The sequence below is a fragment of the Chelonoidis abingdonii genome, chromosome 11 (genome assembly GCF_003597395.2).
Source record: "Chelonoidis abingdonii isolate Lonesome George chromosome 11, CheloAbing_2.0, whole genome shotgun sequence".
Taxonomy (NCBI): domain Eukaryota; kingdom Metazoa; phylum Chordata; order Testudines; family Testudinidae; genus Chelonoidis; species Chelonoidis abingdonii.
In genome coordinates, this window is record NC_133779.1 from 19783237 (window position 1) to 19795951 (window position 12715).

Sequence of the window (12715 nt, forward strand, 5' to 3'; positions counted from 1 at the left end):
CCCAGCCCCTCCCCCACCCCCCTCCCTCTGTTTGCACCCCCCAATACCTGCATGGTGATGGTGGGCGTGCCCAATCCGAATGGCGCCTACCATGGTTGGTCTGGGCGCAAAGAGACGGTGATGGCGCCGGTTGATCACCTGGCTGGACAGGGTGGCGATGGTCCCAGCGTGGTGAATGGGCAGTGGCCGGGAGGCGTTGGTGCTGTGGCCCCGCGCCCGGTGGTGGAGGTGCCGTCCGGTTTGCCACAAGTGGTGACACTGGGGGAGGCCGTCGTCCCCGAGCCGGCTTTGCGCCCGTCCCGCCCAGCCATACCCAGCACCCCTACCCGTGTGCCTTTCACCACCAGGTGTGCACGGTGGGCTTGACGCGGGGAGACGGTGACGGGCGTGCGCGCACGCCGCCCATCCGGCACGGAGGGAGTGCGGCAGGATGGTGCCAGGCTGGCCAGGCCACCTTTTTTTACACCACTGCCGGGAGGAGAGACAGGTGGTGAGGCCCAGGGCGGGGGCAGCCCCCTGGCCGTCCCCCGCGCGCCCCAAAACCTCTGCTCACCTGCGACGCCTGCGCCCGTGTGCCGTGCCCAGCTTGGGACTGGCCGTGATAATCTTGGCCGGGGCGCCCCGTGCCTGAGGTCATACCTGGTGTGATGATGGTGATGGGGGACTTGATCCCAGGCTCGGTCACACCTGAGGGGAGCCGGGGGGTCAGTGCAGAGCTACCAGGGCAGCCCATGGCCACGGAGGCCCCTTCCCCCTCCCTGCAAAAGGTCCCTCACGCCCCTCCCTGCCCCCCAGATCAAAATACCAGCCCCTGTCCCCTAGAGCACCACCAGGGACGTCTGAGTCATACCCCCCCACCCGACGCACCATAAACAGCCCCAGCCCTTCCCCCCGCGGGCGGGCCGTTACCGTGGCCCCGATGGGTGATGATGGCCGACATGGGGATGGTTTTTGATGATGGTGGTGGTGCCCGCTTTGGTGGTGCTGGCGAGACCATGCGATGCCCAGGATGGTGGGCTTGGGGCGGCGCGCCACGCTGCGTGGTGGTGATGATTGGTGGAGTGGGCTTCCCGTCCGCTGACGTCACCAGCTTCAGGGATGGCCCCGCTGGCAGAGGGCCCTTGTCGGGGGGCACGGAGCAGGCAGGAAAGGGTTAATGCAGCATTGCCACCCCCGAAACCCCGCCCCGCTCACCTTGCAGCCACGGACCTGCAAGGGAGCCCGTAGCCTCCCCCAGTGCCCCCAACGGGCCCTGTCCCCCGCCACACTTGCAGCCACGGGCCTGCGTGGCAGGCCCGTAGCCCTTCCCCAAGTGCCGCCAAGGCCCTGCCCCCCGCCCGCACCTTGCAGCCACCGACCTGCCGTGGCGGGCGTAGCCCTTCTCGTTGCGGGCAGCGATGCGAAGATGATGGCCGGCTTCGTGGTGTAGTCTATGTGGGCGTTGGCCAGGCTGCCCGACTGCACCAGGCACGAGGGGCTGGGCCGCAGTACACGCGATGAAGGAGCTGGGGCGGGCGCCGCGCCTTGGGCTCGCCCGCTGGGCGTCTGGATGCCAGGTACACTGAGTACTCCACGATCTTCCCGAGGTCACCGAGCGGCTCCCACGTCAGGTGTGCCCCGTCGTGGGCTCTGCGGGGGGCAGCTGGCGTGAGGGGGTGACTGGCCGGGCACACCGGGCGAGACTAGGGCCAGGTCGGCGGCCGGGGCGGGGGCAGGTCAGCAGCCGGGCCAGGGGCGGACGGGGCAGGTCGGTGCTGGTGAGGGGGCAGCGGTGAAGGGGCAGGTCGGCGGAGGGGGCCGGGAGCCAGGAGCAGTCACCAGCTGGCTGAGGGGGTCCAGGGGCAGGTCGGCAGTGAGGACGGGGGGGTGGAGGACTGAGGGGGTCTGGGGGGTCAGGTGGCCGGGGCGGCTGAGGGGGCGGGGGCGGTCAGCAGCCACCTGAGGGGCGTCCGGCAGGTCGGCATCCGGGGCCGGCGAAGGGGGGCCGGGGCAGGTCGCGAGGCGGCTGAGGGCGTCTGGGGGCGGTCGGCGGCCGGGCGGTGAGGCGTCCGGGGGCGGGTCGGCGGCCGGGGCCAGTGAGGGCGTCCGGGGGCGGTCGCGGCCGCTGAGGGCTCCGGGGGCGGGTCGGCGGCCAGCGCAGGGGCGCCAGCTGAGGGGCGCCGGGGGCGTGGGTCGGCGGCGGGGGCCGGCTGAGGGGCGTCGGGGGCAAGGTCGGGGCCGCGGGGCCGGCCTGAGGGGCGTCCGGGGCAGGTCGGCGCCGGGGCCGGCTGAGGGTGTCCGGGGGCAGGCGGGGCCGGGGCCGGGGCGGCTGAGGGGTGTCCGGGGGCAGGTCGGCGCCGGGGCTGGCTGAGGGACCGGGGCAGTCGGCGTCCGGGCTGGCTGGGGGGCGTCTGGGGCAGCTCGCGCGGGGCCGGCTTGAGGGTGCTGGGGGGCATCTGGGGGCAGCTCAGCGTCCAGGGCCGGCTGAGGGCGTCCGGGGCAGTTGGCGCCGGGGCGGTGAGGGGGCCGGGGGAGGTCGGCGCCAGGGCCGGCTGGGGGGCGTCCGGGGGCAGGTCGGGCCGGGGCAGGCTCGGCGGCGGGGCCGGCTGGGGGGCCGGGGCAGGTCGGCGGCCGGGCCAGCTGGGGGGGGCCGGGCACCCACCTTGCTGATCTTGATGGCGCAGGGCGCGCAGGGAAGCCGGCAGCAGTCTTGAAGGCGGAGATGTCGGAGAGGCGCCGCGCCCGCAGCGCGTTCAGCCCGGCCACCGGAACTTGTGGCCAGTGCCCGGCTGCAGCTCTGCTTCTTCAGCTGCGTGTAGTCGGGACGGTCCCGATCGTTCCTGGTGGGAGAGCCCAGAGTCAGGGGAGCCGAGCTGTGGGCAGACGGTGCCCAAGTCGTCCTGGGGGAGCCCAGCAGTCGGGGGCTGGGGGGCGGGGGGGGAGACAGTGCTGAGTCCTCTGGGGGGAGCCCAACTGCTCCGGGGGGGGCCCGAGGGATGGGGCTGGCGGCGGGGGGGGGGGGGGGACGGTGCCAAGTCCGTCCTCAGGGGGAAGCCAGAAGTCCAGGGAGACCGAGGCTGGGGGAGGGGGAGACGGGTCCAGAGTTGTTTTATGGGGGAAGCCCAGAGTCTGGGGCTGGGGCGCGGGGACGGTGCCCGGAGTCGTCCCTGGGGGGAGCCCAGTGTCAGGGGGGCCAAGGGGCTGGGGGCTTGGTGCCTGGCGGGGAGACCCAAGTCAGGGGGGCCGAGGGCTGGAGGAGGCGCGCCACGAGGCACACAGACACAGACTGGGGGGGTCGGACGTAGGGGCACAGGGACATCGGCGGCAGGTGTTTCGCTGTGGCGGGGAACACTCACGTCGCTGGGGGGCGCGTCGCTGGGGGCAGGAAGTAGTGGGTGCACCATCATGTTGGTGCCCTTCGATGACACCTCACGTCAACCCATGGTTGTCCTTCTCACCAGCAGCTTTCGGGGGGCTGCACCGAGGGGTCCGGCTTCCTAGTGAGGCAGAGCGTGTCAGCCCAGGCCCCATGAAGCTCAGCCACACACCGCAAGCCTTATCATCCTTCCAGCTCCCCAAGCACCTATGCCTCGCCCCCCAGCGACCTCATCCTCCCAGCTCCCCCAGTCCATGGCTCAGCCACCCCCAGCAGCTCATCCTACAGCTCCCCTCAGCCCCACCCCAGGGCTTACCCCCCATCCACGCCTCTCCTCTCCGCCCTCCCCACATACCCATGGTCAGCCCTCCACTGCCTCATCCTTCCAGCTCCCCCCCAGCCCCATGGCTCAGCCCCCCACTGCCTCATCCCCAGCTCCCCCCAGCCCCGCCCCATGGTACAGACCGCCACTGGGCTCTCCTCCCAGCCCTACCCAATGGAGAGCTCTCTCCATTCACACTCAACCTGGGGGCAGGGCAATGCATTGGCCACCTCAGGCCAGGGTGGCGGCGCGCCTGCAGCTTGGCTGGCTGGGCCCACCCGGCTGCGGGCACACACGTGTTGTGACGGAGCCAGGCCTGAAGGAACAGCCAGAGGGTCACTGAGTGCCCACAGCCCCCCGCACACCCTCGGGAGAAAACCCAGGCGTCCTGCGCCCACAGGCCAGGAGAGAACCCAGGTGCCTGGCATCAGCCTGTCCAGCCCCCAGAAAGAACCCAGACGTCCTGTGCCCCGGCAGGAAAGAACCCTAGGCGTCCTGCATCCAGTCCACTACCCACCTTCCACGACCCCTCTGGAAAAGAACCCAAAGCGTCCGCGCCCCCCGTGGGCTGGGCACACTCACTATCGCCTGGGCGTGCGGGCAGGAGGCGCAGACCGTGCATGCTTACGGGCGGCCAGTCGCTCTACGCCCATTGCTCTCGGCGGCCCGGTCGTTGAGGCTGTGGCGGGAAACGCCAGGCGCCTCGTGGTGCCAGGGGGCACCCGTGGGGCTGCTGGGAACGTCGGCCGTCTGCCGCGCCTGGGCCTCCTGCAGTGCTGCTGCTGCTGCCACCAGGCGGCCAGGCTCCTGCGGCTCAGCACGATGGGATGGCTGTGGGCTGCCCCTCGGCGCCCTCTGCCCCCCAGTGCCCCAGTGCTGCTGGCCCGCGCCCGCATCACCGGCCCATGGGCTCCCCGCACCTGCAAGGCCACTCGGCTCAGCTAGGGGTATGGGGGGTGCAAGCGCAGGGTGCAGCCTAGGGGAGGCTGCAGGGACACTACAGCAAGCACGGCTGCTGGGCCGCTGCGGCACGGCCCTGAAATGGCCAGGCCTGGGGTCCCCGGGGGGAAGGGGGCGGGGCACGCTCACCAGCACGGCCTGCTGGGCCGACCTGGGCCGGCCTGATGGCCAGGGCCTGGGGTTCCCGGGGGGAAGGGGGCAGGCACTCACCCACACGCTTGCTGGGCCGCCTGCGGCACGGCCTGATGGCCAGGGCCTGGGGTCCGGGGGAAGGGGGCAAGGGCACTCACCCAGCACGGCTTGCCTGGCCACCTGCGGCACGACCTGAATGGCCAGGGCCTGGGTCCCGGGGGAAGGGGGTGGGGCCTCACCCACAAGGCCTGCTGGCCGTGCGGCACGGCCCGGGTGCCAGGCGCCGGGGGGCACAGAGCTGCGCGTTCCAGCAGTGAAGGGGGGAAGGGATGGGAGGCCAGGGCATGGGGGCCCAGGGGGCAGGGCGGGGGTTCTGGGGTCAAGGACCCTGGGGGCACTCACCCAGCAACGGCTTGCTGGGGGCCGCCTGCAGCACGGCCTGGATGGCCAGGGGCCTGGGCCTCCTCAGTGGCTGCGGCCCTGGGCCGCGGCCTCGGCAGCCGCGTCAACCGCAGCTCTCGGATGTCTGTTATGCCCCGTCACTCAGCAGGGTGGCTTCCCGCGTGCCCTCGGCTAGCAGCTTCCTGGGGCAGGGCCACGCCCCGCCTCGGGGGGCAGGCGACCGGGGGGCGCAGGGGGCCCTCGCGGGTGGCTGTGATGGGCAGTGCCGGGGCTCGGTCGGCGCTGCTGGCTTGTGCTGGCTCCAGCAAGGGGGTGCCGGGGGTCCTCTGGGGGGGTCGGTGCCGGCTCCTCTGGGGGGGTCTCTGCCAGGACGAGATGCCTGCGGGGGGTGGGGGGTAGACTAATGTAGCACAGGGTCCAGCCAGGCTTCCAGGCTCCAGGCCCCCACCCCAGCCAGGAGAGAACAGGCGTCCGGGTCCAGGCCCCGGGCCCCCCACCGCCTCCCTCTGTTTGGCACCCCCCATACCTGCATGGTGATGGTGGGCGTGCCCAATCCGCTGGCGGCCGTCATGGTGGTCTGGGCGGCAGAGACGGTGATGGCGGCCGGGTTGATCACCTGGCTGGACAGGGTGGCGATGGTTCCCAGCGTGGTGATGGGCGTGGCCAGGGAGGCGTTGGTGCTGTGGCCCCCTGCGCCAGCCAGGCTGGTGGAGACGGTGCCCGTCACGGTGCCCAAGGTGGTGACACCTGGGGGGAGGGAGAGCCAGTCAGTCCCCGAGCCGGCTTTGCAGCCCAGTCCCCGCCCAGCCCCCTTACCCAGCCCCCTTACCCGTGGTGCCTTTCACCACCAGCGTAGTGACGGTGGGCTTGACGGCGGAGACGGTGACGGGCGTGACCAGCCGCACGCCGCCCATCGGCACGGTGCGCAGGATGGTGCCAGGCTGGCCAGGCGCACCCTTCAGGACCACCTGCCGGGAGGGGAGAGACAGGTGGTGAGGCCAGGGCGGGGGCAGCCCCCTGGCCGTCCCGGCGCCCCCAAACCTCCTGCTCACCTGCGTGACGCCCTGCTGCCCGTGTGCCGTGCCCAGCTTGGGCACTGCCGTGATAATCTTGGCAGGGGCGCCCGTGCCTGAGGTCATGACCTTGGTGGTGATGATGGTGATGGGGGACTTGATCCCAGGGCTGCTGGTCACACCTGAGGGGAGCCGGGGGGGTCAGTGCAGAGCTCCAGGGCAGCCCCATGGCCACGGAGCCCCCTTCCCCGCTCCCTGGCAAGGTCCCTCCACGCCCTCCCTGCCCCCCCAGATCAAATACCAGCCCTGTCCCCTAGAGCAGCCAGCCAGGGACGTCTGAGTCATACCCCCCACCCCGACGCACACAGCCCCAGCCCTTCCCCCCGCGGGCGGGCCGTTACCCGTGGCCCCGGACTGGGTGATGATGGCCGACATGGGGATGGTTTTGATGATGGTGGTGGTGCCCGGCTTGGTGGTGCTGGGCGAGACACTGCTGATGCCCAGGATGGTGGGCTTGGGGCCGGCGCCGCCCGCCTGCGTGGTGGTGATGATGGTGGTGGGCTTCCCGTCCGCTGACGTCACCAGCTTCAGGATGGTGCCCGCTGGCAGAGGGCCCTTGGTCTGGGGGAGCACGGAGCAGGCAGGAAAGGGTTAATGCAGCTTGCCACCCCCAGAGAGCAGAGCACTCAGGACTCCTGTTTCTATTGGTGGGGGGGCTGGGAGCCAGGACTCCTGGGTTCTCTCCCGGCTCTGGGAGGGGAGGGCAGGGGGGCCTGGTGTTAGAGCAGAGGGCTGGGGAGCCAGGACTCCTGGGTTCTCTCCGGCTCTGGAGAGGAGTCGAGGCTGGTGGGTTAGAGCGGCGACTGGGAGCCAGGACTCCTGGGTTTCTCCCCCTGCTTGGAGAGGAGTGAGGGCTGGTGGTTAGAGGCGGGGGAGGGGAGGGGCTGGAAGCCAGGAGTCCCTGGGTTCTCTCCGGCCTGGGAGGGGATGGGGGCTGGAACCTGGACTCTGGGTTCTCTCCCCGGCTCTGGAGGGGAGTGGGGGCTGGTGGTTAGAGCGGGGGCTGAGGGCCAGGACTCCTGGGTTCCTCCCGGGCTCTGAGGGCAGTGGGGGCTGGAGCACCGGACCCCTGGGTCCTGTTCCCAGCGCTGTGCCTCCCCCCGCGAGAAGCACTCACCTGGATGATCTGGGTGACGGAGCCACTGGAACGCTGCCAGTCACGGCCGAGTCTGCACCGCTGGTCTGCACACCGACATTCAACTTTGCCAGGTTAGAGATCTGCTGGGAGAGAGCCATGAGCATGCCCCCCATGCCCCCGCCCACGGCATTCTGGAGAGAGGTGACACGCATAGGAGGGGAGCAGAGGGATTGATTTGAACTTGAGAGTTTACCTGAGCGCGGGGGTGGGGAGAAGGTTGATGGAGAGGAGAGAGAGCTCGTTTTGGGCTGGTGGTGACCGCAGGGAGCATGGGGGTCTGAGGTCCGCTGCACTCCCCAGGGACCAGGCAGAGGGTCCCAGTTGTAGCCGTGCACTGTGCAGGGCCAATTTCCGGCTGGCTGGTCCCGTGGGGCCCCTCGCAGAGGAGGGGGGCGGGCACTGACGCCCCCACTCCGTGACAAAGAGGCACGTCCCACCCGCCTCCGGCAGCACAGCCCCCAAACAACTGTTAGCAACAGGAACACCCTGCAGTAAGGCGAGCTGGGGCCCTTGGCAGACCTGAGCACCCCCAGCTCAGGGAGAGACAGGCCTGGGAGCCAGGAACGCCTGGGTCTCTCCAGCTCTGGAGGGGAGTGGGGGCTGTGGGAGAGCAGGGGCTGGGAGCCAGGACGCTTGGGTTCTCTCCCCAGCTTCTGGAGGGGAGTGGGGGCGGTGGTGAGAGCAGGGGGGCTGGAGCCAGGATGCTGGGTTCTCTCCCGGCAGCTGGGAGGGGAGTGGGCTGGTGTTAGAACCACAGGGGGGCGGGGAGCAGGACTCCTGGGGTTCTCTCCCAGCCTGGGAAGGCCAGTGGGGGCTGGTGGGTGAAGAGCAGGGGGGCTGGGGACCAGGATGCCTGGGTTCTCCTCCCGGCACTAGGGAGGGAAGTGGGGCTGTGGTAATCTAGGGGCGGGGTTAGCCGTGAAGGAGCCGTGGTCTGTCTCCTCATCACGCATACTGGAGGAGTGGGGCTGGATGGTTAGCAGTGCATAAGGAGGACAGTGCAGTCGATGAGAGCCAGAGACTCCGTTAGTCTCTCTGGAGTATGGAGGGCAGTGGGGTGACTTATAGAGCAGGGGAGGAGGGGCAGCCGAGAGCCTAGACGACTGAGTCTATGTCTCGATCGCCAGCCGGCGGAGGGTAGGTGGGTCTAACGTCGCTGGCACGATATAGGAGGGCTGGGGAGAGGAGTTGTTCGTAGGTTGCATGGGCATCAGGCTGCTCGGAAGGGAGGGGGCGGGTGACGAGCGAGGGGGGTGTGAGAGGTCGACTCTACTCGGGTATCTCTCCAGGATCGGAGGTGAGTGGGCTGGTGGATGATAGAAGCTAGGGGGCTGGTAGCCAGACCCATGAGTGTCTCATCTAGCTGACTGGCACCGAGTGGGCACTGTGGGCTAGAGCCAGGGGGGAGTGGGAGCTGCCAGTGGTGAATACTTAAGTCCGGGGGTCCAACACCTAGGCCGGACACTGTATCTCATTGTCAAGCGCTAGGCAGGCATCTGGCACGGGCGATTGGAGGTGTTTCGTTCCATCAGAGCTTAGTATAATGATACTGTGTGAGCACACCTCATGGATACGAGGAAACACCCATCAGTCGGTATAACAGTGAAGGCCTGACTACTGACGCGCCTAGCGCGGATGACTGATGCCCATTGACCTGTGCTACAGTGGAATGAAATGGGTCAGTATGCCGGATAGGCTCGCGTTAGTGCGTGTTAGACCACCGATGGTGGCACTCACTCATGGCTGCCCGCCGTCTGTCAGGCAAGAATGGGAGGTGCCGGTCAGGAGCTCTACCCTGATGCAGTAGAACGGGCACGGTTTGAGATCTTAGAGGATGCCTGGTCACTCTGTGGCTTGATCTGGGAGGGGGAGTGGGCGGTGAGTGCAGACCTCTAGGTATCTTGCTGCAACTGGCATTTGCTGGAGTGGCAGTGCGGAGCTCGTAGTTTAAGGATCGGGGGGGAGGGGGGGTCGAGAACCAGGTACAGGGTCTGGGTTCTGAATCCAGGCCACGCTCCCAAGGGGCAGACGCTGTGGGTGGCTTACAGGCGAGTCAGTCTACAATGACAAGAGGGGAAGGCCACCTGAGCGGTTTGCTAGGGCAGTGCGTGGCAAGTGCCGGGTAGGACGCCATAATCGTGAGCTGGGTGGCGCCAGCCGCACGCTCAGCAGTGGGCCGCGGAGGAGTGTGGGGATCTCTAGTGTGGAGTGGGGGCGACAGGGGGGCGGCGACACGGCAGGCTGCCAGGGCCGGATGCGAGAACTAGCTATGGGCAGCTTTGAGGTAGCAATTACGAAATGGGGGGAGTCTGTCATCGTGCGTAGAATAGCCTACGCTGGAGAGCAGAGGTAGCGTACTGGGCGATGCTGCAGGCAAACTATCCAGTGGGACCTAGTTATGACTGGCTAGTGCAGAGTAGGTTAAGTATATGAAGAAAGTGCGTGTCACAGGTGCAATTTGCTGGCATCGGTAGTGCGTGGCCAACAGATGAGCGCGTCCAAGGGGAGGGCGCGGACGCCCAGCTGGCAGGGCAGTGGCCCAAATTCGTATAAGGCCTCAGGAGACTGAGACAGATAAATTAGTCGAGGTACATCCAGAAGTAGTAGACGTGCCCCGTATTCAGCTACGACGCAGCCAAATACAAGAGGCAGGTGGGCTGCTGAGGAGTCGTGAGCAGGTCGCGTCGGGCACCCATATCAGAAGTGGGCAAGGAGCGGTGATGGCCTAATAGCTCAAGCCGAGCTGAGGACCTGGCCATAGATTCGACGGAGCGGGGGGGAGGGGGAGGGGAGAGCGATAAAGGATAAGCGGAACGAAGAGGAATAGTGGTCAGTGGCAAACAGGCACGCCAAGGTGGAACAGCGAATGCACCATCCATGGCTGATCCAATAAGATGTAAAGAGACGCCACTGACGAGGCGCTCAATCAGCTCTCTGGGCCGCGTGAGCAGGGAGAGAACCCAGGAAGTCCTCGGCTCGTCAGTTATTACGAGCTAGCCCGGATACTCAGCTGCGGCATGAATTAGAGATCAGCCGGCTGGCCTTCAACGAAGAGAAAACCGCCGTAAACCGCAGCAGAAGGGCGGATGGTCATCTGAGCTAGCTAGAAATGCTGACTCAGACACAAGACTAAGGGCAAGGAGGAAGATAACAGTGTGGGTACCCAGTAGTAACGATAGCCGCATAGCTGCTCACGTCGGACAGCACAGACTCGGACGGAAAATCAGGATATGGCGATGCATGTTAAATCCAATTAGAGCGTAGTAACCGCTTCATAGGCCATCATGGCTAAGGGATAGGACTCCAGTGCTAGAGCGCAGAGGCTAGCACGGGGCCAGGTGAAGTATATAAGGCCAAAACAGCAAGGCACCACAAAAGCGAACTAATCGCCTGAAGTACATGGGCGCAGGGCCGAGGCTGGACAACTGCTTCGCGTTCAATCGACTACAACCGAGATTAGAACGCGGCCAACGGGACAATTCTAACATCAATCCTACAATGTTCGGGGCAATCTAAGTGTGGTGCTTCGAGATGGCACATGTGGGGGCGGCAGAACAGGCACGACAGGTGAATGTGACGACGTGTGTAGAGTGCGTGCTACGTCGGCAGAATCAACATGTAGCCGCGTAGGTTAGAGCTTTCGAAAATTCTGCCCGCGCCAGAGAAGGGGTCCGTAGCCGCACTGGTAAATCATGCTCAGACGGGGCAGAAGCGTGATCTTCGAGAGTCCTGGCATTGGTATCCACAAAGGCCTGGACGACCAACGCCCAGATGCTACCTAATCAGGCCCCATCATAGCACTCCACTCGCAGATCGGCGTGGAGGAACCCTGAGTCCATACGCTACGCAGCCCCAGAGCAGAAACCCTACATATACATGATGAAGACAGTGCCTGAGATAGATTCCGACCACGTGCATATTATGCGGCCCTGTCCTGTCGGAACAGGTTAGGGCGGAAGAGAGCGCAGGTAAGGACCTGAATGAACAGCGCTATTAGGCCCGAGGAGCAGTAAGGCTACCAAAGCATCGTAGCTGCAGCTTCGAGCGCAAGGTGCTAACGCACTAATACAGGAGGAGGTCTCCCAGGTGGTAAGCCAAGGATAATGATGACCCGTAGGGAAGCATGAGAGCTCACGGGCAAGACGCGCACATATTCGTGAGAGCAACGAACGGACAGTAGTAAGGGACGCAGAACACACATTCATGCGACGGAAGTAACCGGCCTCCGGAGGTCTAGGTAAGAGAAATACACGCTGGAGTAACAGTGGCGTATCCAGAAGCCCACGCTCGCATGCATCATAATCAAACGGGTGCATTTAAGGGCCATCGCACTGTGAAGCTATACTTTGGCGAATTATACTAAAAGAGTCAGCAGTGTGAAGTGGTGGGACGCATCCCAGGGGCGGAAGCCACAAATCATACGGAACGAGAACAATAGTTGTATTGAAGCCGCGAGTAGATTACCGCTTTACTATGAACATCGGCCGACGGGGAGGCCCAGGAGGACTTTTATAAGCCACACAAGAAAAATTGAGCTCTAACAAGACCGACCTCGGCGTAACAGAAGGTTAATGAACGGGTAGATTAACACGGTTACTTGAAGTATTGTGAATGCTCTGTCGGCTACAAAGTAACACAAGAGTGGATCCGCAACCCGTCACGGTCGGATGGAGTGAGGGCTGTCTCCTTGGACGTTAACTACGACGGAATACGTGTCGCTCCTTGCAAAACAATAACAGAGCAACGGGAAGCCGTAAAGACGGGAGGCTATGAGCCAATCATGACCTGGAGTTCGCCAGCAAGCTGTATTTCTGCCATTAGCAATACGGGATGACCACTGGGCCGTCAGTGTCCACGCAGACGGTGGGGAGAGTTACATTACGTTTCCGTCGGCAGATACGGGCTAGAGGGTGCTGGGGGTGGGTAGTCGGACGGCATTGGGGTAGAGCGCCAGTCAAGTATATGTCGAATCAGTTCAGTGTTTAAGCCGGGCTGAACTGTTGCACATAAGCGGAAGAGACTGCTGCAGATATTGAACGGAAGTATGTCAGATATGCACTTTAAGAGAAATTTCGAAAATACCAGAGTAGTGGAGACGGGCGAACGTCGCTAGTGATCCCTGATCCTCGCCTGGTGGCCGTTATGGCCCGAAGCAGCACTTACTGGGGCTGAGCTCCAACCAATCGCCTGGAGCAGCCGCTCAACTCCCAAGCAAGCCACGGGGGGGACCTGAACGCGAGCGCACTAATCAGTATCAAGGATGCCCTCAGGAGGGCAGCGTAGATAAGGCCAGCTTGCCAGGAGAGACTACCAGTAGCATGAAGAGGGTGACC

At 65.5% G+C, this 12715-nt stretch overlaps 1 protein-coding gene across 1 annotated transcript in view; it reads right to left on the reverse strand.

The window, feature by feature from the left end:
- Positions 1 to 12715, reverse strand: part of LOC116833449 (uncharacterized) — a 33832-nt gene that overhangs the window by 17684 nt on the left and 3433 nt on the right. Inside the window, 14 exon segments of the mRNA XM_075071312.1 lie at positions 1372 to 1401; positions 1404 to 1478; positions 1481 to 1629; positions 1799 to 2714; positions 2717 to 2779; positions 2782 to 2819; positions 4306 to 4618; positions 4767 to 4893; positions 5698 to 5918; positions 6001 to 6139; positions 6224 to 6366; positions 6586 to 6805; positions 7362 to 7393; positions 7396 to 7513. Coding sequence (XP_074927413.1) covers positions 1372 to 1401; positions 1404 to 1478; positions 1481 to 1629; positions 1799 to 2714; positions 2717 to 2779; positions 2782 to 2819; positions 4306 to 4618; positions 4767 to 4893; positions 5698 to 5918; positions 6001 to 6139; positions 6224 to 6366; positions 6586 to 6805; positions 7362 to 7393; positions 7396 to 7513 — 2584 coding nt within the window.